General features: G+C 39.5%; 2 protein-coding genes and 1 pseudogene across 5 annotated transcripts; 1 reads left to right on the top strand and 2 right to left on the bottom strand.

Moving 5' to 3' along the window:
• Window positions 1-338: 338 nt before the first annotated feature.
• Window positions 339-6,871, bottom strand: LOC119916989 (peroxiredoxin-like 2A). 4 transcript variants are annotated; one of them, XM_038737018.1, is made up of 7 exons: window positions 6,761-6,821; window positions 3,984-4,232; window positions 2,890-3,075; window positions 2,321-2,412; window positions 2,087-2,227; window positions 1,289-1,453; window positions 339-1,211 (listed from the first exon to the last, which is right to left on the bottom strand). In XM_038737018.1, the coding sequence occupies exons 2-7, from the start codon at window positions 4,177-4,179 to the stop codon at window positions 1,116-1,118; spliced, it is 876 nt and encodes a 291-aa protein (XP_038592946.1). In that variant the 5' UTR covers window positions 4,180-4,232; window positions 6,761-6,821; the 3' UTR covers window positions 339-1,115. The 4 variants fall into 4 exon arrangements, with proteins under 4 accessions (XP_038592946.1, XP_038592945.1, XP_038592948.1 ...); XM_038737017.1 differs by lacking the exon at window positions 6,761-6,821 and adding an exon at window positions 4,751-4,854; XM_038737020.1 differs by lacking the exon at window positions 3,984-4,232 and having other exon boundaries at window positions 6,761-6,871.
• An 89-nt stretch (window positions 6,872-6,960) lies between these two features.
• Window positions 6,961-9,113, bottom strand: LOC119916991 (annotated as a pseudogene).
• Window positions 9,114-15,969: 6,856 nt separating this feature from the next.
• On the top strand, window positions 15,970-20,792 carry LOC119916876. Its single transcript, XM_038736841.1, has 2 exons — window positions 15,970-18,225; window positions 18,334-20,792. Exons 1-2 carry the CDS (start codon window positions 17,413-17,415, stop codon window positions 18,445-18,447), a joined length of 927 nt encoding a protein of 308 aa, XP_038592769.1. The 5' UTR covers window positions 15,970-17,412; the 3' UTR covers window positions 18,448-20,792.
• Window positions 20,793-24,881: the final 4,089 nt, after the last annotated feature.

Raw genomic sequence — 24,881 nt, 5'->3', positions numbered from 1 at the left:
TTAAGGTTCCCCTCCCAAATTTTTACCATCTGGTATAAATTAATGAAATATCTGCATCTGGTTATACAGTCCAGCTACAAATAAATAAATCTTCACCTGCCAGCCAATCAGAATCAATAATCTGTCTAATCCTCTGTGGTATAAAGAATCATTTAGTACTGCAGTTATGTGTGTCAGGTTTGTTTGTGCTACAAATAAAAAGACATCACAAGAGTTAGTTATAGTTTGCTGTTCTTCCTGAGAATCTACCGCCAACACATGTAACTTGTGGTCAAGTGCTGCCCCAACATACCAATGAAATCTTACAAAAAATTAAACACATAGGAGCACAGAGAAGATGTGGTGATGAGGTCTTTATTTATCACTTTTCCCCTGCAGCTATTATTCACATGCACACACAATCTCTCACACACACGTTTGCAAGCAACACCTGCTTCAGGCACCACAAATACTCCTCAACACACGAGCATGTCTGTGTTTAAGCATCAAACCTGCTCCTCTCAGTGTTGAGTTTAGAGTCAAGTTGTCATTGTAACACACGCACATTCTCGTCTGCCATGTTGGAGGCCCATTTAGGTGCCAGACCACGAGAAGCAAAACAGAGATGATAAAACAAAAAAATAAAATAAATGTACCACTAACAGAAAGAGTTGATAGAATAATTAATCACATATGTAATCCAGCCTTTAGATTGACTTGTGTGGTTCTCTGAAGGGAAGATTTCAAGTTAACTTATCGGTTGATGTACCTGAATGAAAATGCTCCCTTTAAGTGGCGCAATACCTGTTTTTAATACCCGTCTCAAAATAAATTTAGCTTTTAGGTGTCTGACAAACAAGATGACAAATCCTGAAGGAATATCAGCTCAGTCCTACATTTCACAGTTCTACCTATGTAAACTAACAGTAAATTAATGTGCAAAAGACAATATTGTGATATTAAACAACACAACCAGAATTAAATGCAATTATAACATCAGTATTTCAGTGATGGATGCACTTGGACAGCAACTAAACGTGTCATTTAAATATTATTTCTTAATTCTAATTTTGATCTAAGTACATTGTACCTGCTCTTTGACTAACGGCATTTGTTTCAGAAGGGGGAAAAAAAACTTATTTGACTGGCACAATTTGTTTAGCAAACTCTAAAACATCTGCGACGTCCACCTTATCGCCAAACTCCTTCTCACGGTGTTCCAGGAGAATCCCCTGCGAACACAACACACCGTTAAAATACAGACATGTTTTGTAAAGCTTTCCTAAATTCCAGATGTTTGCTACGCTACCTGGTCTCCCGGTCCGATGACAAACACTCCCCCAAGGATGAAGCCCTCGCCATTCATGTTGCCCTGGTAACCGGACCTCCAGGCCCGTATGAAGTTCTGCCACACTCCGAGGCGAATGAACCCCAGACCCCCCATCTTCCTCTGCAGCGGGCCGTAGAAGTGTTTCTGCAATCATACAGAGCAGTTTTAGTCAGCCTAATCAAGAGAAATGTATCCAGCAGGAAAGGATTAGCTGGATGTGCTTTTTCATTTCAAGGTAATGTCTTTGTGTAATACGATGGATTTATTTTACTAACGGCGAAATTGCTTTATCAGCTCATTTGCCACTCGGGATATGAATAAAGTAAAGCCCTAAAATCTAGTTCCGAAGATATGCGACTCGTTTTTTATTTTCCAGCAATAACTAATTAATTAATAATTTATTAAAAGCCTATTCCCCATTAAAGGACCTTTTAGCTCCTATTCAACCTTTGGATTCTGGACTTGGTTAATAACTAGTCAAACAAAACAGGCTATTTGAATATACCAGCGTGAGCTTTATGGAGAAATTGTGAAGGGTAGTTTTCAATATTATCGGGACCGATTTATTAGTCTTATTCATAAAAATATTCTGCTGATTTCTTGATAATTAAAATAGTGGTCAGCTGCAGCCCTACAGTAAATTTAATTGTATTATTGCCAGGTTTTGGGACAGGTTGTCAATATCAGTGTTTGTTGCTGGGAGGCCAAAAAAGTTTTAATTGCAATTAAGTTTAGACTGAGTGACATGAGGGGGAGTACTTATCTACCACTGCTAACCTGTTCATCTACGTAGATGTCCCCAGCGAAGTGCGGTCTGAAGTTCTGGATCTCTGTGCCGACATTCTCCTTCACCACAGCGACCAGAGAGACTCCAAGCTCTTCCAGCTGGGGCTTCAGAGAGGACAGCTCAGAGGCCTCCTACAGAGAGAGAGAGAGATGATACCATCGGAAACTATTACCCACATACACTGTTTCAAACACTGAGTCATGTGTAACACCCTCTCCATAAACCTCTCTGCACAAAAATCATCCAGGTCGTCGCACGGCCATGACCACAGCCCCATTCGTGTCCCACAGGGTCTTCGCTTTGATGACCTTGTCATCTGCAGACAAAACAAGAACAAAATGTTTCTACAGTCTGACATGTTCCTGATAAAAGAAAGTCTCAAGGATTCAAAAGTACTTTACTGCTGCAAGAATTCGATAAAGCCGTAGTGTGGAAGATAAAAGGTGCAGCCTTCAAATGGAGAAAAGGCTAATTGTTCATGGTCACATGGAACATCTATATGTTGAATATGCTTTACAACAACAATAACACAGCAACTCGACCTTCAGCTTTGGGCAAAGACCTTAACAGTCATCTAATCTGTCATACCAGCAGATTTAAGAAAGCAGCTTTGCTTTAAATGCCACACGCAACCTTATTCACTGCATGTGCAATGCATCCAAACATGCACCAGTAAAGATAATGGCTGATGTAATGCTAATTCTCCTCCTAATGTGGTGTTAAGAAAAACAGGCTTATTGGTGGGTGAAATTATTATTATTATTATTATTAGCTAATCAGAGAGCCTGCCTACCATCTATGGTGGAGCGCAGGTCGGCATTTTCAAGGTGCTCCAGCGATGCCTTTGCAGCTTTAGGCAGACACAGATCGGTGTTGGCCAGGAAGACCCCAGCTAGCGCGGCTCCAACAACACCAAGACCTAACGACAACATCCCCATCCCGAGCAGTTCCCCCTCCAGCCCGGACCAAGAGGACAACACTGCAGCACAAAAAAAGACACAAGTCTGGCATGATCATGATGCAAAAGAAACATTCTTTACTTTGACAGTTGTTTTTGCAGTTTTCTTTCATAGCACCTATTGCAGCTAGATGTGCAGATGTACTTTATCTTTATGCAGAGACCTAAAATCACCCTGAGGCAGAGAGACCAACAAGACCCAGCTTGCAGATTTTGTCTTGTGTTTGAGCATAGTGCCGTATCTGTTTGTCACTGTGGTCCGTTTTTTCCAGCATACCATCTTCTCACTTTACTCTAACCTAAGCCTCGTTCATAGATTAAAGATTAAATACTACACATACTTCCTGAAAAGACACGATAAGATAACCACAGTTTGCAGGCACAATTTTTTACTGCAGCTGGTTTGTCTCTTGATGAGTCCCTCTGAACTTTTGTATAGTTTATTGTGATTTCCCTTGAATTTAAGAAAACATTATTTAGGCGATCTTGTGTTGAGTGTAATGTAGGGTAAACAGCAACCAACAGATATTTTCAATATCAAATAATCTGTCTTAATCTTCCTGATGAATTCTTTGGTCGGAAAATGTTTTTTTGTCCAACAATTACTCAAAAATCCAAAAGATATGCAGCTTACTGTCAAAACCAGCAGATATTCACAACTGAGAGGCAGAAGCATTGATTTTTGGGCATTAAAAGATTAATTCATTATCAAAATATCGCCTAATTGTTTCAGCTCCAGTACAGTGTTTGAACTTATCCAAACATTTTACACTGCTTGAAAGATAAAATCCTTATTATTAAATGGCTCATTTCTTTTGTCTATCTTTATAACACACAAAGTCATTCTAGCGCAAAGTGCAGGGAAACACACTGCACAGGTCACAACTGTTTCTACTACACGCTAACTGAGTAGGCAAATATGTCCTTGCCTGAAGCGGGCTTGTTTGGGTCAGGACTGGCTTTGGCTTTACTTTGGTGAAACAGAGCAGTCTGGGTTCTTAGAAAAGGGGGCCTGGCTGCGGTGGAGGGCTGGCTGCTCTTGGTAGTGCTCCCCAGAGAGAGGACAGAGCAACGCAGGGATAGCCTCCCCCTCAAAGCTGCTGGACACCTGAACAGAGCCAGCATCGGGAACGTGGAAAAGGTCTGACCCTCTGACTACAAACACCCTCAAGATTTCACTGAAAGAAAGAAACACAAGTCTTTTCTGTTCCACAGACCGTTTCAAAGACAATACAATCCACCTCTACTGCAAGCCCTACTTTCAAGGAATCTGTATTTCATTTCACAGATTGGCACCTTTCTTCGTATTCAGAGTACCCAGATAAACCATTATACCTACTGGTAAAACCAGTCAGTCAGATTTTACTTGGGAATTAGTACCCACCCTGCAGACAGTGTGATATCAAAATGAAAGCAAAGTTATTTTGATCATCTTACTTGGGTGAGACAGTTCTCCATTTGCAAACAAACCTCTTTTTTGCACTTGTTCGTGGTTTAAAACACACCAACACATAAATTACACTGAAAATACAAACATATAAGTCACTTTACAATATGCTACACATAGAAATTCATGCACTGGGAGTTAAAGATTACCAATTTTGTAGATTTTAACCCCAACAAAAACTGACTAAGTTAAGAAGGATAACTCTATCTGTCTATAACCAAGTAAAAAGTAAGAACTTCTTAGACTAACTTGTCTCCATTTCCAAAATGCGAAGAAACACGTTTTTCTCCCAGGACTTAAGTCATCCAGTGTCAAACAGTACGCACAGATGCATGTGTGTTCTGACACTTTATAACTGGGGAAGACAAACGAATGAAAAAAAAAATTATACCAGCAGCCAATAGACACAAGACGCCCACACATGCAGCACAAAGACGCATCTAGGTTCCTTGATTTCATCAGCAGAGTGAGCAGTGAAAGCAGCTGTCAACGCTGGTATGTTAAACATGATGTAGTGTTGCTCAATACTTTGAATGAGGTATTGAATTGAATGATGACCACATCTAATAATTTAAGACTTGTATAATATTAATGAGATGCCTGGACTATGCTAGGACAATCGCAGTGTCTAGTGGTGGAAAGTAACTAAGTACTTCTACTTAATGCTGTACAGTTTTGAGGTACTTAGTATCACAAAAATGTATCTCGAGTATTTCCAAGTTATTTCCAGGGGGAAATATTGTACCTTTTACATTTATTTAACAGCTATAGTTACTAGTTATTCCAAAAACTTTTCATACAAAATATGTGATCAATTTCTAAAAAATGATTTCCTATATATTAAACTCCACAACTGTGTAAGTAGCCTAGTAAATGTAGCTCCATCACCACCAGCCAGATTCAACATTCAAATGCTGCTTACATGTTAATGTATTTTTCAATGCACCATTTTAACTTTTTCTTACACTGTGGTATTACTGCTTCTATTATAAGGATCTGATTACTTATTCACAGTTGAGGTTTAAGCTCAGTTTGGGGATACAGGGTCATTTTCAGGGTTTAACTATCTTACTCCACTACTACATTTATGTGACAGCTATAGTTAATAGTTGCTGAATATTAAGATTTTTCACACAAAACATATGACCAACTTCTAAAATATGATGACTTGTCAATAACTACTAAATAATATTTAAAATAGTTTAAAAAAATTTGCTGTTTATCAATAGCTGAAAAAAGGTTAATAAATATTGTCCCACATACCATACCTCACTTAATTTGTACCCGTCATTATATTATTATGTGTCTAGCAGCTGTGTGTAGTTGTGTGATCTTATTTCCTGTTTGATCTGGATTAATATTTGGTATTATTATTATTATTATTATTATTACTACATTTTGGGGCGGCTCTGGCGCAGGTGGTAGAGCGGTTTGGCTGTTAATCGGAAGGTCGGCGGTTCAATACCTGGCTCCCCCTGGTTGCGTGTCGAAGTGTCCTTGGGCAAGATACTGAACCCCGAATTGCCCCTGGCGGCTATTCCGCCAGTGTATGAGTGAGTGTGAATGTTAGTTTCCGTTTGAGCACTTAGGCTCAGTGTATGAATGTGTGTGACTGGTGAATGCAGATGTAGTGTAAAAGCGCTTTGAGTGGTCGAAAAGACTAGAAAGGCGCTATACAAGTACAGAGCATTTATTATAAAATTCATAAATACAAAGCCAAAGTACATTAAAAAGTACATTCATTTTTAGTGCATTACTTTTAATTAGTTTTTATGTCTATTTTTTTTTTTTTACCCCTTTCATTTTAAGTAAATGATCTTACTCATTCCACTACTGACACTACCAACATGTAACGAAACAGCTAACGTTAGTTAAACAGTAACCGCCCTTTCAGCCCGCAGGTAAACAGCTAACGTTAATTATGCAGCTAACGACCTTGCTACTATTAATGTCTAATCAATGACATTACCTAATGGCTCCACAGGCTACACTTAAAATACCTAAAATAACCGCGCACGACTGGGCCATTTGAGCATTTTTTATTATAGTAGAGTGATGATTAACGTTACATAATATATACAGTATTTCGGTGCCCTCCAAAGTCAGTCGCAGCGGTTGATAAATTAGCAGTTAGCTCTGGTTAGTTTAATGAGTCTGGGCCTGGAGCTAGCAGGGCTTGTCGAGGCAGATGCGCCTGTTTAGACGCTGTCGCTATTTTATTAGGTTTATTGAGATGTTTTGTAATAAAGGCACACTCACCAGAATCAATGAAGTGACACACAATGCCGCCCTGAATAAGCGTTTTTTTGTAAACAGATCATGCACTGAGCATGCGCACTAAGACGTACCAGAGAGCAGGGAAACTAATCGAACCAGATGGCTGGATAATATTTCAACTTTAACAGTAGTCTTTGTAAGGAGCAAAACAAATGCATGGACAGATAAATAGGCATTTAATCTTTCTGTAAGCACGACTGGTTTATTGGTATATTTGATGACAAACACATATTGCGTTTAATAACTCCAACGGTTCAATCATCCTCATGTCACCATCAGGCCAAGATTGTGTTGTTATGGTTAAAAGTGTTGGATTTGTGTGCTAGCATCAGAGCTGTCCTCTCAGCAGAGTTTAGAAACAGCTCTTCATTAAATCACACAAAAGACCATCACACAACCAAGACATGCAGACAGATGGGTCAATAAACAGTTGTAGCACATTTTAACCACAGAATATGACTTTGCAACACATAGCAGCAAAACCTGAATGCAGACTTTAGATTTACAAGTATGAGTAGAGTACAGCATATTAGATGGTGGTGTAGGGAAAGCTCCTGGCTAAAGCTTAAAGAATGCAGACAAGCAAATGGCAACATGATGCAGCCATTATACATAATCCCACAATAGCAAACATTGATTCACATTTTGAGGTCTATCTGACCACGTCGTCTCGCATTTTGCGGGCTGTTCTGAGTACTGCCAGCATATTCACTTTATCCCCAAACTCCTTCTCACGGTGCTCCAGTAGAATACCCTGGGGGTGAAAAAATAACACAGCCAGAACTCATGAAAACATCCATCCTTGTCAAGACAATATTTATACTGTCAGTTACAGCCTACCTGATCTCCAGGCCCAATGATGAAGACTCCACCCAGGACAAGCCCTTCACCTCTTATGTTTCCCCCAAAGCCCCTCCGGTAGGCCCGCCAGATGTTCCTCCACACGCCAATACGCAAGAACATGGAGAGACACATCCACCTCACTTGAGGGCCGTAGAAATTTCTCTATGAGAATGATATCAGAGCAGATATTGTCTTTAATTCTATAACCCTCCATGTTTAACCTGCTATGTGTGTGTGTGTGTGTGTGTGTGTGTGTGTGTGTGTGGAGGGGGGGGGTGTTGCAAAAGCAGCACCTTCTGATCCACATAGACCTTCCCAGAGAAGTACTTCTTGAAGCAGTCCAGCTCTTTGCCAAGGTTTTCTTTGACCACGGCAAACAGAGGGACTTCAAGATCCTGCAGCTGGGACTTCAGAGAGGACAGCTCAGCAGCCTCCTTGAGAGGGAAGGACAGAGAGAATCATGAATGAAAAAGTGAACTACTGACTGCAGAGTTCTCATGACTAATACACACACAGCCATGTCATTTCATACCTCTCTGCACAATAATCATCCAGGTCGCCGTACAACCATGACCACAGCTCCAGTCTTCTCCCACAGAGTTTTGGCCTTGTGTTGCTCAATGACTAAAACAGACAGAGGAGCAAGACTAAATATCACTGACTCTTCAGATGAAGGAGTCCATAAATTTTGTCCCTTATGAATGATGCATTTGTTGTTTTGGCCAACTAAGAGTTTGTGGATTATCAGACAGACATTAAAACCTAAGATGAGGAATTTCATACTAAAAAGAATGTAACTTTTCAGTGCCAAAATGCAGCATGTCTGCAAGTTAAAAAATTTGGCTTGTTTCTTTTTTCTGACTCACCGCCTCCAGTGGTCTTCAGTTCTGTGTTCTCCAGCACTTCTAGGTTGGCCCATGCTGCTTTGGTCTGGAACCAGTCTGTGATGGAGCTGATAAACTCTGCGACAAACAGGCTCATGGCCTTAAGGAGCGTAGTCACAGTCGCCATGACCGTTAACTCGCTCCACAGGCCACCTATAGACAAAACACGCAAAAAGATTAACTTTCAAATATGCTTCTGCTCCAGGAACCAGGAGAAAGAAGCATATCTGTAGCATATCTGTATCTTTATTTGTTTTTGTGCATCAGAACCCGGTGCACCAGTACATGTTTTGTTAATTAAGGTTTCTTAAGAACTCTAAACACAAAGATTATCTAAGTCATTGTTACAAATGTTATTGTTCAGAATTTGATTGGATTAACGTGCACAAATTCCACATATTAACAAAAGACAAATACCAGTAAAATGAAAAGGTTATGTTATGTTAATAGCTAAACATTTAACTTTAATATTTGATAATGTACAATATGTCAACAAAAAATGTAAAAAGGTGATACTCACCAGACTGTGCTTCGCTGTTGATGTGGAGAAATCTGATGTTTTCAACCCCTTAAGCCCTCTAAACTCAGATTAGTCCAATCACAGTGAAAGCCTTGCTTATGTGAATGTGACACAAGAGGAATTCCTGGTGTGAAACAAGGCTCAGGTTAAGTACCAGGTGCAGCATGGTGCCGAGTGGAGCTCTCATTGGGGCTATGTAACTGCATTATTTTATATCTGTTATATTCAAGCTGTTAACAACCATGAATATAATAAATAGCATCTATAATTTAGTATTTGACAACAATACCAACATATACAACCCTTCAGTCTCCTGATCTTTTTAATTATGTTAATGAGCACTATTTGCATTTCTTATTTGCTGAAATCTACACGTGTTAGTGGAGAGTAAAAAATGTTATTGTAAGATTAGATTTTTCATTGTCTCTTCAGGTGCAGTCCAAAAGTAGCTCCAGAGGCCCAGTGATCGCTTTGTCAGCTCTCATGGCTCAGAGCAACACCTCCCCCTGCAGGAGGTTAGTGATATTACAGAGAGAACGCACCAAGTCTGCTCAGTCAGTGGCTGGCTACAATTTATGTCATTGCACTTTTCATACAGAGCAGGACTGTACTATTTGGGGTGAGCGGACAACTGTCTCAATCAGCTGGATTGGGGGGAGGAGCAGGAGGAAAGAGAACATACAGTAGCATAGTCCAAGTTTCACATTATCATTTTACAACACATGATGAAGTTTTAGTTCACTTTATGCAAATCACAGAGGGAAGAGAAAACCAACAAGAGAGGGAAGATGTCGAATTAGTAACATTCATTAATGGAATAAGTATGCATACAAATGTAAAGGGTGGAGGAGAGAGGAGCTCACTGCATCAAGATAAATCTCCCAGCAGTCTTGGCCTATTGCAGCATAACTAGGGGAAGGTTCAGGGCTCACCTGAACTAGACCTAACTATAAGCTTTATCAAAGTGGAAAATCTTATACATACTCTTAAAGGTGAAGTAAGTGATTCTGGAGCAATCCAACACCATGACATATACCATGATGAATTGATGCTGCAAAGATACAGAGAGGATGAGACGGCCCAAAGCCAGCACACATTTTACAGGGCTTAACATTAACATTGCTGCTGATAGTGAAAGTCAGCAGAGCAGACACATGCAGGGAGAGAGAAACAGAAAGAGGAGGGCAAGCAGATGTGTTTGACATAAGACAGGGGTTCTTAACACCTCTGGCAGTCTGACCCCTTTTTGAGGATGAATATACTTCAGGATCAATGTTAGCTACCTAGCTTAATATTAACGTTGCCTTTTTTAAATTCCTATTCTTCTTTGGTGTTTTATAGCGGTTGGCATTACCACCACCTACTGGATTAAACCGTGCAAAATATTTACAGTGTCCACCCAAAGTGATTCCATTCACAACTATAGTCTGTCTAGTTATTTTTAAGTTATTTCTTTTCTATTTTTGTGTCTATAGTAGCATTCTCGCGACCCCCATGGGACCATGTTCTGACCCCCAGGGGGATCCCGACTCCAAGGTTAAGAACCACTGACATAAGAGACTCAAGGTATAGGTGTGCGTGTGGAGTGTGTGGGGTCATTACTAGTGAGTGCAATAGGAATTCATGGGTATACATAAGAATACATGAGTGCATCTCTGACCTGCAGGTCACTTAGGTCTTCAAACCAGGATATACTAGTTGTTCCGCACGCTCCACTGAAATCAAAAGGTGACATACAGGTAGACATACATTCTGCGGTCTTATTTGAGGCCTTTGTCTCGCCATGTGCTATTGAAAGTTTGCAAACGTCTGTATTTTAAGGTCTGTTATTGCTTATGTTTTATTGCTTGATTATTTTATTGCTTTTATGATGTTGTTGCTTATGTTTTATTGTTTATTATTTATTACTATTTTACGATGTTGTTTTTCTTTTTTGATGGTCTTATTTGTTTTATTTTACTCTTGTAATGCAGGTTTGTTCTGTGAAAGGTGCTATTTTTAAATAAGCTTTACTTACCTGTCAAAGCTGTGACTCTGCCAGCCTGACTACACTACTGAAAGAAACTTGTGGTTCTTCTTTTTCTCTATTAATGACGAGTATTAGCCTGCTCTGGCATTACAGAGGGCCTTCTTATATGTTTTAAGACTAACCTGCTAGATTAAACGCAATTCCTCCAGATTAGTGGAACGCCATTTCCTTTCAAGTTTTCACATTTGCTTTAATTTGCGAGGTTTGGGGGTTATGCCATGCAGCTAACCTTCTTCGTTTTATTATATTTTTTTAGAGAGGGAACAGAGTCAAGTGTAATTTACAGAGCCTGCATTACTATTAAGGAGATGATGAATTTGGGAGGGACTGAAGTTAGATGAAGAGTCCTCAGTTATATTGAGACATGGTATTGAATTAAATCACTTCCTTAAATTGAGCTACAGCATTTATCTATCAGATAAGTGTGATCTAGTGTAGGAATTTGTGCCTCATGGCATACAGTCTAATAATAGGGATTATTAGATGTCTGTCAGATAAAAAGGGATTCTGTGAAAAGACTATTAAATGTTCGGTTTCAGTACCATTTGCCAGAACAAGGAGGAGGATGTTGTAAAAAACGGTGAGTCAGTTTATGAACACTGACAGAAGCCAATTGAATCTAATAGTGAGATAAACGCAGTAGTAAGGCTATCATTGTTGACATCCACATGAATAGCCAGCCATGTTTCAGGAAGACAAAATAAATCAATATAGTAATCTGATATTAAATCATTTACTAGTACAGCTTAAAATGACATAGATCCATAGATATCTATCCGTAGACAAGAGTCCACATTTTATTATCCTGTTTTGTTTTGTTTTTTTATCAGGTTTTCATGCACAGATCTTCTTCACTTTACTTGATTTAATTTATTTAAGGGGTTATGGGGCAGACACCATCACTATGGGGTTTCAGGTGGGCAACTGCGATAATGGAAGCACATATGAGATATGAGAGCTTCTCCATCCGAAGTGGGATTAATGCCATCTCTCCTAATCAGACCAGGTCTTCCCCAGAAGGTCCATCAATTATCTACAGCCAGCGGTAGAATGATGACATGCTGCCGAACATGTCATCAGTGGTCAGGTTTGACAAGGGCCTAGAGGAACTACTGAGTCTGACGTTGTCTTTTCATATTTCATATTCTACTCAACATTCATTTTAGTAAACATTTTAATAAATAGCCCGGTTATATTCATTAGGCCAAAACTCAAAAAGATTCAGTTTACTATCAAACATGAAAACGATCAGCATCAAATCCTCACGTTTGAGAGGATGGGACCTGCATTTTGTTTTTGCATTTTTACTTGAAAAACTTAACGTAAATGATTAATTGATTATTAAAATAGTTTCTGATTTAACTATATCGAAAGTGAAATTGATTCATGATTAGATAATACATCATCTGACTCATATCAAATTACTGAATAAGAGACAATCTTTAATAATGACAATTGTTGTTGTTTTTTTGTTGTCAAGAAACAGTGTTTCCATTTACATCTGCCAAAGTACAATGCACTGTACAGTGTGTTTCCAGTTTATTCACTTCTTATGCAATAATGCATTTTATTACAACAGTCCTAAAATAAATCCTATTTTTGTGAAGCTACTAATGATCCATTTGACTACGAGACTTGATTCAACTATATGTTGTTAATTAGTGCATGTGTCTTTTCTTAGTGTAAATTGAGAGGTGTTTCTAATGGTTTGTACAAATATATTATATAATTATAATACTGGAATACAAGGTACAAGGTACAAAGTCAATTTATTTCTCATATTACAAAAGAGTTGTAAAATGAGATGCAGTTTGTAGTTCCAGCTCCTTGGTTTTGCTGACATTGAGAAATAGGTTGTGCTCTGTGCACCACTTCACCATATCCCCGCGATATGAAGTCTCATCTTTGTTTCAAATCTGGCCGATGATGGTGGTGTCGTCTGCAAACACAACAGAGTAATTTCCATGTTGGGGGATGCAGTCATGGCTGAGCACACAGCCCTTGGGGGCCCCAGTGTTGAGAACTAGAGCGGAGGACGTGTGGCCAACAATCCTGTCTGGGGTCTATTTGTGAGTCCAACATTCAGTTGCAGGGTGTGGTACCTAAGCCCAGAGTGCTAAGTTTGCCAATCAGTTTCCTGGGGGGAGATTGTGTTGAATTCTGATCTGAAATCCACAAACAGCATTCTGATGTAGGTGATGTTTTTCACAAGGTGTGTGGGGGCTGTGTGGAGGACAGTGGAAATGGCACCCTCTGTGGGTCTGTTGGTGCTGAAAGCAAACTGGTGAGGGTCCAGGCTGGCTGGGATGTTATTCTTTATGTGCTGGAGAAGCAGTTTTCTCAAAGCACTTCATTAGAACAGGGGGCTATCTCGGCTCTCTTTCCTCTCCTCCTGGGACGATCACCACAGCTGCCATGAAGCCTGGTCTGGCTGATCTGGCTGGGTGGATCGCCTCAAGGTCCGCTGCTCTTTAATCCAAACCCCGGCTTAATTTTCCGATGACTGCATTTATGTCATGGGTAAACAGATGAAACACAAAAATGTAGCGCAGAGTTTGAAGGAGCTACCGGTCACTGCATCTAGACAGCCATTGGTCAAAATTAGTCAAATTCTGAACCAGTCAGTTTGCACAATTTTCTCTTAGCTCTTTAAATCAAATTCAGATTCAGATTCAATCAGACATCATTTAATGATGTTTCATCAATAAAGCCAGAAAAAAATAATAGATTAATATAAACAGTCAACTGAAATAGTTTGAAGGAGCTAGCTGCCGCTACGTCTACATGTGCCGCCATTGCCATAGCACATAACTGGTGCCAAGGGGCTGGAATAGAGACGGGATAGTCCACAAGCCCAGCTGCTGCACTCCCTCTGGCTGTTCAACTCAGCCATATGCTGTGTGACAGAGTCAGCCTGGAGTCCTGTTTTTCTTGTAGTAAGTCATTTCAGGTCATCTACTAAAAAACATTATGGATTTTTCCCAGTCATATGGCAATTATATAACAAAGTGAGGCTTACACACTAGATAATCAGCCATTTGTGGTAGTCAGTGTATGATGTGTGAGTCAATATACTGTAAACATTTCACACATCGCAATGCTCAAACTCACTCATCTGTGAGGTTCAAGACAGGTCATGAGTTGGTGAGACTGTTTTGACGCTGGTATTCCCATTACACACATACGCGCAAACATACACACAAATACAGAACAGAACTCTTCTTGGACCAGTGCTCTGGCCAATCACAGCTGAAGACCTGCACCCCACCTCCTGTGTGGTATTATTGCTCGCAGGCATTGGTTGTCACGTCAAATTCTTATTGTGCGAGTGAAGCCAATCAGAGAGCTACATGGGTAGCAGTAAAAGAAGGACAGTGAGTATGATAATAATCACTGTCCTAGTTAATTTGAGATGAGAGATCTGCTGCTGTATTTGTTTCAAGCCGTGCATGGCTGTTTGATGGCAGAGAGAGACTCCCATTGCTTGTGAGTAAACTTTCCTTCAACTTTGTGTGAAGGAAATTGGCAATATTCATATTTCTCTAATGCCAAAGTCTGCCTGATAACACTGTTAACAGCTTTTAGGCCAAAACTTAAGATAAATACAAACAAGAAGCCCAAACTAAAAACCCTTAACACAGAGCACCAGCTATGGCTGTAAAAGTCTGTAAAAACACAGAACAATACTGATAAAAAAGTAATATCTTTACACATACAGTTAACTACTTCTGGTGACAGACTGTTTGATTTTATTTACTTTATCTAATGTAATTCGACAAGTTGTCCACACTAAACACCCTACAATCTCTCAACCATGCAATAAAAGTTCATGACTGGCAAAGATCAATCTTATTTTGACTGCTGTCCAGATGAAACTGGCTGGTGACCAGACGAGCTGAATCACGTAGAGAGACGGACTTCTGGAGTTAGACTACATGTCCTTGAACCTGAGAAAGACAAACAGGTGTTGGGCTTGATTTATCTTATCCTGTTCAGTCAAGTTTGAGTTTGACTTACTCTCAAAACCCAAAGTAACCCCACCACCCTGACCCCAGCTTTTAAATTGAAACACATGTGTGCGCGCCGCGGTCGGTCCGGGCGCTGCTCTTCCGCGGGTTACGCTTTTTGCGTTCGGTCGGCATTACATTGCCAACTGGCATTTGGGTCGGGGTCTTCTGCGTTTGCATCGCAGTGCATCTGGGAGTCTTTGTTTTTTTTGTTTTTTTTATTTGATTTATTCTTTTTCTTTCTCCCACCCCTATTGGCTACTGGGGTTCTTGCCTGCCTGTTACAGTCGTGGCGTCCCACTCTCACTAACAACTACATTCTTTAATAGGCTTATGCGTACACACATGTACACACACACACATACAGACACATTCACCCACACGCACACAGACACACACAGACACAATCAAACTTAGGTTGTCCCTGGTAGAATTATTCCTGATGCCTTTCTTTCAGTTACTTATTTAAATTAATTATTATTCCAGCTCTCATGGCTGTGCTGTGTTGCTTATTTAGTGTGTGTGACTGTTTCTTGTTTTCATTGTTCTCTTAGTTGTCTTAATATGTCAGCTGTTTATTGCTGCTGTTCAGCTGGTTGTCTTTTACTATTATTATTTTTTTTATTGTTTTTTTGTTTGTGTTTGTTTGTTGTTGTTGTTTTTCTCCTCCCCAAGCCCCCCTCTCTGTTCTATTGCAGGTTTCCTTGCTTTCTGCAATTGGTGTTTCCCACTGCTTTTCCCTGTTGTCCCCACCCTCCATCCCCCTTTCCCCCTTCTCTTACAGGTGTTGTCCTTTCTCTGTGCTGTCTGTTTGTGCCCCCCCATCCCCGTGTCTGCCCCCCTGTCCGGCCCGGTGACAAATCAATACATAATTAAATAAATAATAAAACAGACAAAGGAGTATTTTAATACTCTCTTGTTAAAGTAAAATCTGTCTGGCACAATATGGTATCCAGGTCATTATACTCTATACCAGGCTGCTGGGCAGGACAGGTTTAAAAAAAAAATTAAAAAAAATAAAAAAAATTGAAACACATTGGGGGTCCATATAACCCTTCGGGCTGTTCGCTCACCTCCCCTCCTGTTCACGCTGTACGCCCATGACTGCAACACCTGACATGACAACTCTGTTGTGAAATCAACAATCTTGCTGGATGGACCACAGAGAACAACCTACTTCTCAACATCAGCAAAACAAAGGAGCTGATTGTTGATAGGCAAAAAGGACGTGAAGACACACAATTCTGTCTACATCAGTGGAGCTGAGGTGGAGCAGGTGAACAGTTTTAGATTCCTGGGAATCAGCATCACAGAAAACCTGAAATAGTCATCTCACATCTTCACGCTGGTAAAGAAAAAAAAGTTCCAGTGCCAAGATCTTTAAGAGAGGAGCCAGCGTGTCAGTTAGCTCACCTAGTAGAGCACGTTTACCATATACAAAGACTATGAGGACTTAGCACTGTGGCTTGGGTTCAAATCTGAACAGGTGTGGCCTGGCTCTTTTGACATGACACTCTCTCTCTCTTTTGCATTTCCTGTCTCTTTTCACTGTATGATCGACAATAAAGGCATAATTACCCAAAAAATAATTGATTAAAAACATTCTCAGAGGAGCAATAGAAACATCAAACTGGCATGTGCACGGCCCTGGACAGGAGGACTCTGCAGCAGGTGATTAAAACTGCTCAGAAGATCATTGGTACCCATCTACTGGTCATCAGTGCTTTTGGCGAGGTGAGGTGCCTGTACAGAGCCCTAAGGATCCTATAGCCACAGCCAGTTAACCCTGCTGCTGTCTGGCAAGAAACACAGAAGAATCTCCTGTTGCACCTCCAGACTCCAGAGCACCTTCTTCTCTCAGGCTGTGAGACTCCTAATTCATCCTCAGCACTGCACCATGAAAAAATTGTTTTATTTCTAGTTATTATTTATTCAACTGTCCTATGGAAGCCCGTTTCCGCAACATAGATGAAAAAAAAAAGATCCAGTATCTCAAAATAATGAGTTAGTATCTCAAAATATTGACTTAGTATCTCAAAATAATGAGTTAGTATCTCAAAATATTGACGTAGTATCTCAAAATAATGAGAAACATTCTCAAAATATTGACTTAGTTTCTCAAAATAATGAGAAACATTCTCAACATTTTGACTTAGCATCTCAAAATAATGAGTTAGTATCTCAATATAATGAGTTAGTATCTCAATATAATGAGTTAGTATCTCAATTTAATGAGTTAGTACCTCAAAATATTGAGAAAACTCGGAATTTGCATAGGGCCTCTGTGCTGCTTTCTCACATGCGCCAAAGCAACAGAAGCAAGAGGGTGAGACAAAGCTTAATAGACCCAAATGGATACCATAATTGAAAACTACTTTAGACGTGGATTTACAAATCATGAAATTTTAGTGGTTTTGGAGGAATCCCATGATATTAAACTAAGCCTCTGGACCCTAGAGAGAAAGCTGCAAAAGAACCAGCTTTGGCGGAGAAAAAATAAGACAGATGAAGTTGAAGTGGCATCCTCTATTGACCAACAACTACAAACATCCGGCAAACAGCATGGCTACAGATGGATGCACCAGAAATGTTGGATGGCCGGGATAATTACCGACAGAGAAACTGTGCGTCAACTGATGCGACTGATAGACGAGAATGGGGTAGATCTGCGTGCTCGCAACCGTTTGAGACGGCGTATGTATGTCAGTTGTGGGCCAAACTATGTATGGCGTGTAGATGGGTATGACAAATTAAAGCCTTATGGCATATGTATCAGTGGTTGCATAGATGGCTTCTCAAGGAAAATGATATGGCTAGAAGCATACAAAACCAACAATGACCCTCGTATTATTGCAGGTTATTTTATAGATGCTGTGACCAAAAACAATGAATGTCCACAAAAAGTCAGGTTAGATCATGGTACTGAGAATACCCATGTTGCAGTAATGCAGAAGTTTCTGCACAACAGTGAGGATGAGAACGGTACACAGTGTGTCACTTTAGGTCCAAGTACTGGCAATCAAAGGATTGGACGTTGGTGGTGCACCTTGAGGACAGAATGCACCCAGTTTTGGATGGACCATTTCGACCAGCTGAGAGCAGATGGCCATTTTGTTGACAGCTTCATTGATAAATCACTGATCCACTTCCAAACTATAATACAGGTACAGAATCCTAAATATCTATTACTTGTCAATACAGAACTGTGAGAGATACGGCACACAAATTACTTTCTAACAAACGTTTTCACTCTTTTTCTGTCGGTTGTATAGGAGGAGCTTGATGCAGTTGTAACTGCCTGGAATGACCATCGCATAAGAACAACCCACAATCCTCGGTCTCCTCACGGTCGCCCTTCCATAATGTATGCAGTTCCCAACCTTTAGGGGGCTCAGAATTTCTTGCAGCCAGCTGATAAAGTGAAGGTAGAAATATGTCGCAAGGACAGTTGTTTTAATGACTATCCCTGTGATGAGGATGTGTTTCACTTATGTATGGAACTTATGGCTGAGCACAACTTGGCAATGTCTGATGATGTGTATGAAGTTACTGACCTTTATTTAAGACTTCGTCAAATGATTATAGATGGGCTGGAGGAATAAAGTATGTGCTTTGAGAAAAAGCTAAATAGGCCTACCACAGTAGCCTATATTTTTTTGAAAAGTGCCTCCAAATAAAGATTATTATTATTATTATTATTATTATTATTATTATTATTATTATTATTATTATTATTACATAAATATGCCCTGAATTGTTTATTTCACAACATCTGAAATACAGGAATTTATGGTGGGTACAAAAGTGACACTTCTTTAAATGAAATGAAAATTAGAATTATAGGATGTTTTTGTAGCCCTCTGTCTATATAGCCTTATACAACCCAACAAAGTATCTTACTTTCAATTGCTTCAATTGTTTTTTGCCAGAGTGCTAGATTGCCTTCCACATGTCCTGTATGTAGAGATGCATCTGTAATAGTGTGCACCATATACACAGTAACAGTACAGTACTGCATTGTTCAATATGTTGTCAATGAAAGAACATGACACACACGTGGTAACGTTGTAATGGTAACAGGTACAGCAATAATATGGTAACATGGCAATTTCTCATGCAAACAAAAAAAGGCATACAGTCATCAATTTCACTTGGAGGAATTGTGAGTTTTTTTGTAATGATTCTAAAACATATTCCTATGTTTCCCTTTTGCTCTTATGTGTAACAAATAAGATTATTTTGTACCTAACAACAAATGTATGCTACTGTATACGCTAATGAGAAAATTATGTTGCTGTAGGTTTTGTGTGTAAACTGATATGTCTGATGATTTTGCCTAGAAATACCAAGACAAGATGGTTGTTCTGAGTGACTTACCCTGAGAGTTGAACATTCAAAAACATATAACATAACATTGTATAAAAACAAATGTTACAACAGAACTTGTGTCAAGCATAAAGCAGGTTAGTTTACATTGGTCTGGTTTCAAACAGTTAATGCAAAGCGGATCGTTAACTCCTGAAAAATACACTATAATTCGCTGCAGTAGCCAAGCAGCAAGTACTACCACAGTGGAGATGTGATGGTGCACTTTTCATAACGTGTTGTGTACATTCTTCCAGAGCAAGATAACACTGTAGAAATTGTAGAATCACTCTTTCTTCTACTTATGAACATTATTAGATCTTTACACCTTGACTATGCTTACTTTTGGCATGTATACTTCAAAAAATCTTACAATGGTCAGTCTGCCATTTACAGCGTCATTAGATCTTAACCTTGAGTGACATTAACTAATACCAGCAAATATGTTACTTTGGTAGTATTAACAGTTGCTTAGCTCAAAAACAAACGCTAAACACATTGTTTTCATAGACCTTGATAGACAAGATTCTGTGCCAACAAAAGTTATTTAAATGTACATCGTTGCCCTCCTTGGTCTCAATAGGGTGATACTATTATGTCCTATGGTGTTATCCTTAACAAATCTAGGTATCAACTACGAATACATTGCCATTACTGTGTAGAGCTATCTGTTTCAATCTTTTGCAAGGTTTGACATGAGGATGCTTTGTCACTGACATTATACAGGGAAATAAAACGATTAATATTGTGAAACTGAAATTGTGTGTGAAAAGCAATAAACACACACATACTCCCTGGACTAGATTATATGATGTCCATTACCCACACATTAGACTCCAGCACCTTGTTCATCTCAGAACTGAAGTCAGGATAGCTGTCATAATGGACTGACAGCTCCAGCACACAGCCACATGTGTGGGCCACAGGTCATCTCTGAAAACCTTGAGTCTGGGTAAATGCAAAAATGATATTCTTCCCCAGGCAGAGATCTGATCCTGTACTGAACCTGAGGAACAAACACAGATGCTGCAAATCAGCATTCCTCAAGTATGTGGTGAGATACTTTTGAATGTCCTTCTGGTGGGTGTTCATTGTTTTCAGAAAAGTCTCCTATAAAAACATTGCTACTCTCAAAAACATCATCACTCACACCCTCTGAAGAATATAGTGAAAATTCAAAATTGTCATCACTTATAGTGTTCCCAAGAAATATCACATCAGGGCTAACTGTTTCAAATGTAGCAGGTGGCTGTGCTGTAACAACACTGAGAGGAGAAGTGGAAGGCTGATTCTGAGAGGTTTCTTGTCTCTCCAAAGATGGAGCCAAACCTGCGCTGTGACTGTGTGGACTGTCTTTTTTTCTTTGTGTGGTTAAATAAAACCTAAGAAGAGCAAGTTTTGTGTCAGTGTACAATTGTCCAACTGTGATGTGATTACATTGTCAACTGTTACCTCTTGATAATCTTTGAGATCTAACTCAAATCTGTTATGTGTCCCTGAATATTTCTCCCATCTGGAAAAAACAGGCTAATTGCTTCCTGTATCAAATCTTTTTTCTGAGCATCCTTTGAGATGTTGATTTTTCGTATCCCCCCTCCTCGTTTAGCTCTCACTTGCTTGAAAGCCTCTTTTTCACTATCATAATGCATCCATCCAATTTCTAATTTTCTCACTGTCTTCAAAGCATTTTTTTTTTGGGCATGCTCCTCTTGGTCTGGGCTGCTCGCTGCTTTATCACAAGGTTTTCTTTTGGCCAATTTTGTCTTCAGGCGCTCAAAAAGCTTCAATTTTCGAGTGTTTTCCTTCCGCCTACAAAATCCAAACACTGCTAGGCATATTTGGTTTGCAAGGTATGTTTTGAAGAAAAGACTGAAAATGTCTCCATGAAAAGAACATTTGTTTGACTAAAATATTTTGCTTTTGAACTTAAGTACCTTTTCATGCTCCGGTGTATTTATTGTCTACTCAGAAACATTTCTCTGTCTCAAAAAGTCACTAAGATCATCCATCCTGTGAGCATGTGTTACAAGAAAAGTTAGTGTAGGCTATCATTAATCATATATACACAACAAGATGCTACTGGTGAGCTATGATTTTGCAAGAAAGTGGGCATTGTAACTTTGCATTTCAACTGTCCTAATACTCCAGTCAGTCCAAATTTGAAATGCTCTAGTTCTTTTATTTCAAATATGTGACACCACATGAGAAATTTGAAATGCACTGACACATACATGTTATGTACTGTATGTGTAGTCTGTATAGAACCCAAGTTACTAATTATTGTTTTGATTTCTGAGGCACTTGTGCTAACCCTTACACAAATCACAAATCTTGCCCCGTTTTTAGCCTTCGGCTTCTTGAATGGACATTAGCATAACCAATGGCATAGGTTTCACTGTTGCTATAACTGCACTACAACCACAGAATTTTATTGTACGAAAAGCTTCTCCATCAGTTCATGAAATCCCTGCAGCATCTGAAGCCAGCAGGACTGATCTAATTTGCAGCCACGGAGAAGTTGCGCGCCAGAGAGCAGTGCCATTACGCACAACCTTTAACTGTTTCCCTACATTTAATCGTCTAATCAACAACAGGCTACTACAGTATAACCAGATAGACCTCTACACACGTCAGTGTGGTGTCCGAACAATAATGCTGCGATGATGTGTTGAGAAGAAATCCGCTTGACACTGTTCTTGATCATAAAAGTTTATTACATCAAGGAGTTCAGCATCAATTACAAGCTCTGCAGCAGCTTGGAGAGTGTCCCAGCCCGATGGCCACTCTGTCTTTCTGTACATGAAAACATCGCTTATATAGGGTGTGTTTAAAATTCTATAGAAGGGTTCACTCCCTACATAACCACCAATCACTGCTCTCCCCTTGGGAGGTCACTGACCCTCTGTCCTGCTGCTACAGTGCTATTTTAAACTGTTATGCGTCAAATGCACATATATTGTACACCACATATTCCCCCCTGCGAGACTTAATTGAGTCTCGAAAAACAAAAAGAGAACAATTTCTCCAACACATGATTCTTGCAATCATTTTTAACAATATATCACCTGTATGGAGTGTGAGAACGAAAAACCTGTCCGGCAGCCTTCATTCCAAAATGCCCTTCAAGACAACCTAGACAGGAAAATTTTCTCACGGCCCCTCTGCCCCTTAATTAATAAAAGATATCTTTATCAGTCTATACAGAGATATGGCTTAGCCAATACATGTGAAGACCTCAGGAAATGAAATAAAATCAAAACTACGTCCGAATTCAGGCTAGTCAACCCATCGGACCCTCCAACGGACCTTTCCCTGCCTAGACCCTATATCCCTAAGCATCAAGAAAAAAAGAAAAACCTGAGGTCCCCATATATTAACCCATAACTGAAAGTATAAGTCTTTACACAGTTAACACTAAAAGAATATGATAGTTAATTATGTATTATTCATTCAAATATGTATTCATATCTATATCAAAGCAGACATAGGAAGTTATTCCACTGCAGCTCCTCAGCAGTGTCGACTTCCAGTGTAGTGTCGATACAATCCAGACGTTTCCACACCGTCCTTGTCCAGAGTCCATTCATATTGTCCTTGTTTGAGTATCTGTATCCCCATCTGTACATCCCCATATACTCTGGAAGAAAAGAAAACACCAACCAGTATCTTGTTGCCAAATAACACATGAAAATTAAAACCTCAATGTATGGAAATACAAAGTAACATTAAAATGGATATCTTTCCATCATTACTTCATCTGGTTCCACTTCATCATCTCCATCTAAATCAGCCATAGTTAACAAAGGCATCTAAGTGTTCTCCCTAGGCATTATTACTCCAACCCATCTCAATATCATAGCTTTTGCAAAAAGTCAATAGCACCGTACAAAAGCAAAACATCAAACACAGCGCTACAAAGGCTGTTACCAAAATCTGAACCACCACTGCTCCCACTGGTCCTAACTGATTTTGGAACTAAGCATTTGCTGACCATCCAGCTCCCTCAGATTGACCAAACGCATCCCTTATACTCTTTAATGCATCTATAACACTAGTGATATTATCAGAACTATCGGGGATCAAAGTATAACAACCGTCCCCCGTCAAGTTCATAGCCACACACAAACCACCTTGTTTGGCTAAAATATAGTCAAGAGCCATGTCATGTTTCAACAATGTCAGTCTGTGACTTCTTTGAGTATTTGACAGAAGATTAAACCCTCTGTAGTTTAATTTGCAAAACCCTGCAAAGTATAAATAATATTATCAATGTGATCTGCCAAAAATGTTACACCATACCGTGGAAAAAGTCCAAGTCCCCACTTCTCGCCTAGACTTATCCTCCAATGGTAGGATTCAAGATTATGAATGATGCTCCTTTTCACCCTATTTCCAGAACCAGGATCAGAATGAGCTATATCAAGCGTTTCCCCTTTTTGGATTGTAAACACCTCATATGAAAGTTTTAGCGTCGCCATATAACAACATCCTATCCATCCATAAGGTAAAAATATATAGACCTTATCACCACAAATCCACCAAATATCTTGAAAATTCCCTATAGTCACATTGCCAGGCAAAAGCTGATCTCTTACCATCAAAGTCCTTCCCTTCTTACTAGATGGCACAGCAAAAGTTACTTCATATGTGTTTTCACTAACCTTACAGTCATGCTTATCCAAAGACATCATATAATCATCACACTTGATATTCCCATAAGCATCCCTGGCCCCTCATACATCTTATTTGAACAAAACAGCTACTAGCCCTCACAGGTCTTACCTCCATTGCTTCAGGACTTGCTGTTAACTTATTTTCCTTCTGATCTGACAAATTCACACAGGGTAATTCATTTATCCAAGAACAATTAAGTCTAGGTCTAAACAACTGTGACGACCAAGACATCACTATATCTGTTGACGATTGTTGCTGATACAACAGCCATGATAAAGCATAAGATTGACACATAACAGATAGAGGTTGGGTTGAATGAGTTAACTGCTGGAACCATAAATTCCTACCTGCCCAGCCATCTGTAATTTTCAAAACAGAAGAATCAAACCCATATGCCTTCCATGTAGCTTCTCTCTCCCGTAACGAGCAATATTGATCAGTCATATCTTCTGGTGTTTTATCAAAAGTAAAGAACTCATTTTGTACATGTGGGATAATATTCTGAACGGTTTCAGATTAATCTTCATCATTTTCTTGCATTCTTTACTCCCCAGGCTGCCTCTGTAACGCAGGCTTCTGAGTTACGTCTACCAAATCCTTAACTTCCCGAAAAGTTGTAGTCGGTGTCTGTGTCATATTTACAATGGTTGTTATTGCCGTTGTAACATCCCTTTCTTCCAAGGTTTCTGCCAAAACAATTGCCTTAGTTGATGTATTTACTCTTTTAGTTATTTCCAAGGGCCAAATGACAAATGTCCTCTGTGTATTATTCACTCTTGGA

Source organism: Micropterus salmoides, unplaced genomic scaffold (genome assembly GCF_014851395.1).
Source record: "Micropterus salmoides isolate LMB-PRFRI ecotype aquatic unplaced genomic scaffold, ASM1485139v1 Ms_hic_scaffold_22, whole genome shotgun sequence".
In the NCBI taxonomy this organism is placed as follows: Eukaryota; Metazoa; Chordata; class Actinopteri; order Centrarchiformes; family Centrarchidae; genus Micropterus; species Micropterus salmoides.
The sequence above is the reverse complement of the archived record's forward strand: the minus strand, read 5'-3'. Positions and strand labels throughout refer to the sequence as shown.

Bases quoted from the DNA above. Each gene is read 5' to 3' on its own strand.
- LOC119916876 (XM_038736841.1), top strand. From the start codon at position 17,413: ATGGATACCATAATTGAAAACTACTTTAGACGTGGATTTACAAATCAT. The intron at 18,226-18,333 runs GTACAGAATCCT...TCGGTTGTATAG, and splicing joins ACTTCCAAACTATAATACAG to GAGGAGCTTGATGCAGTTGT.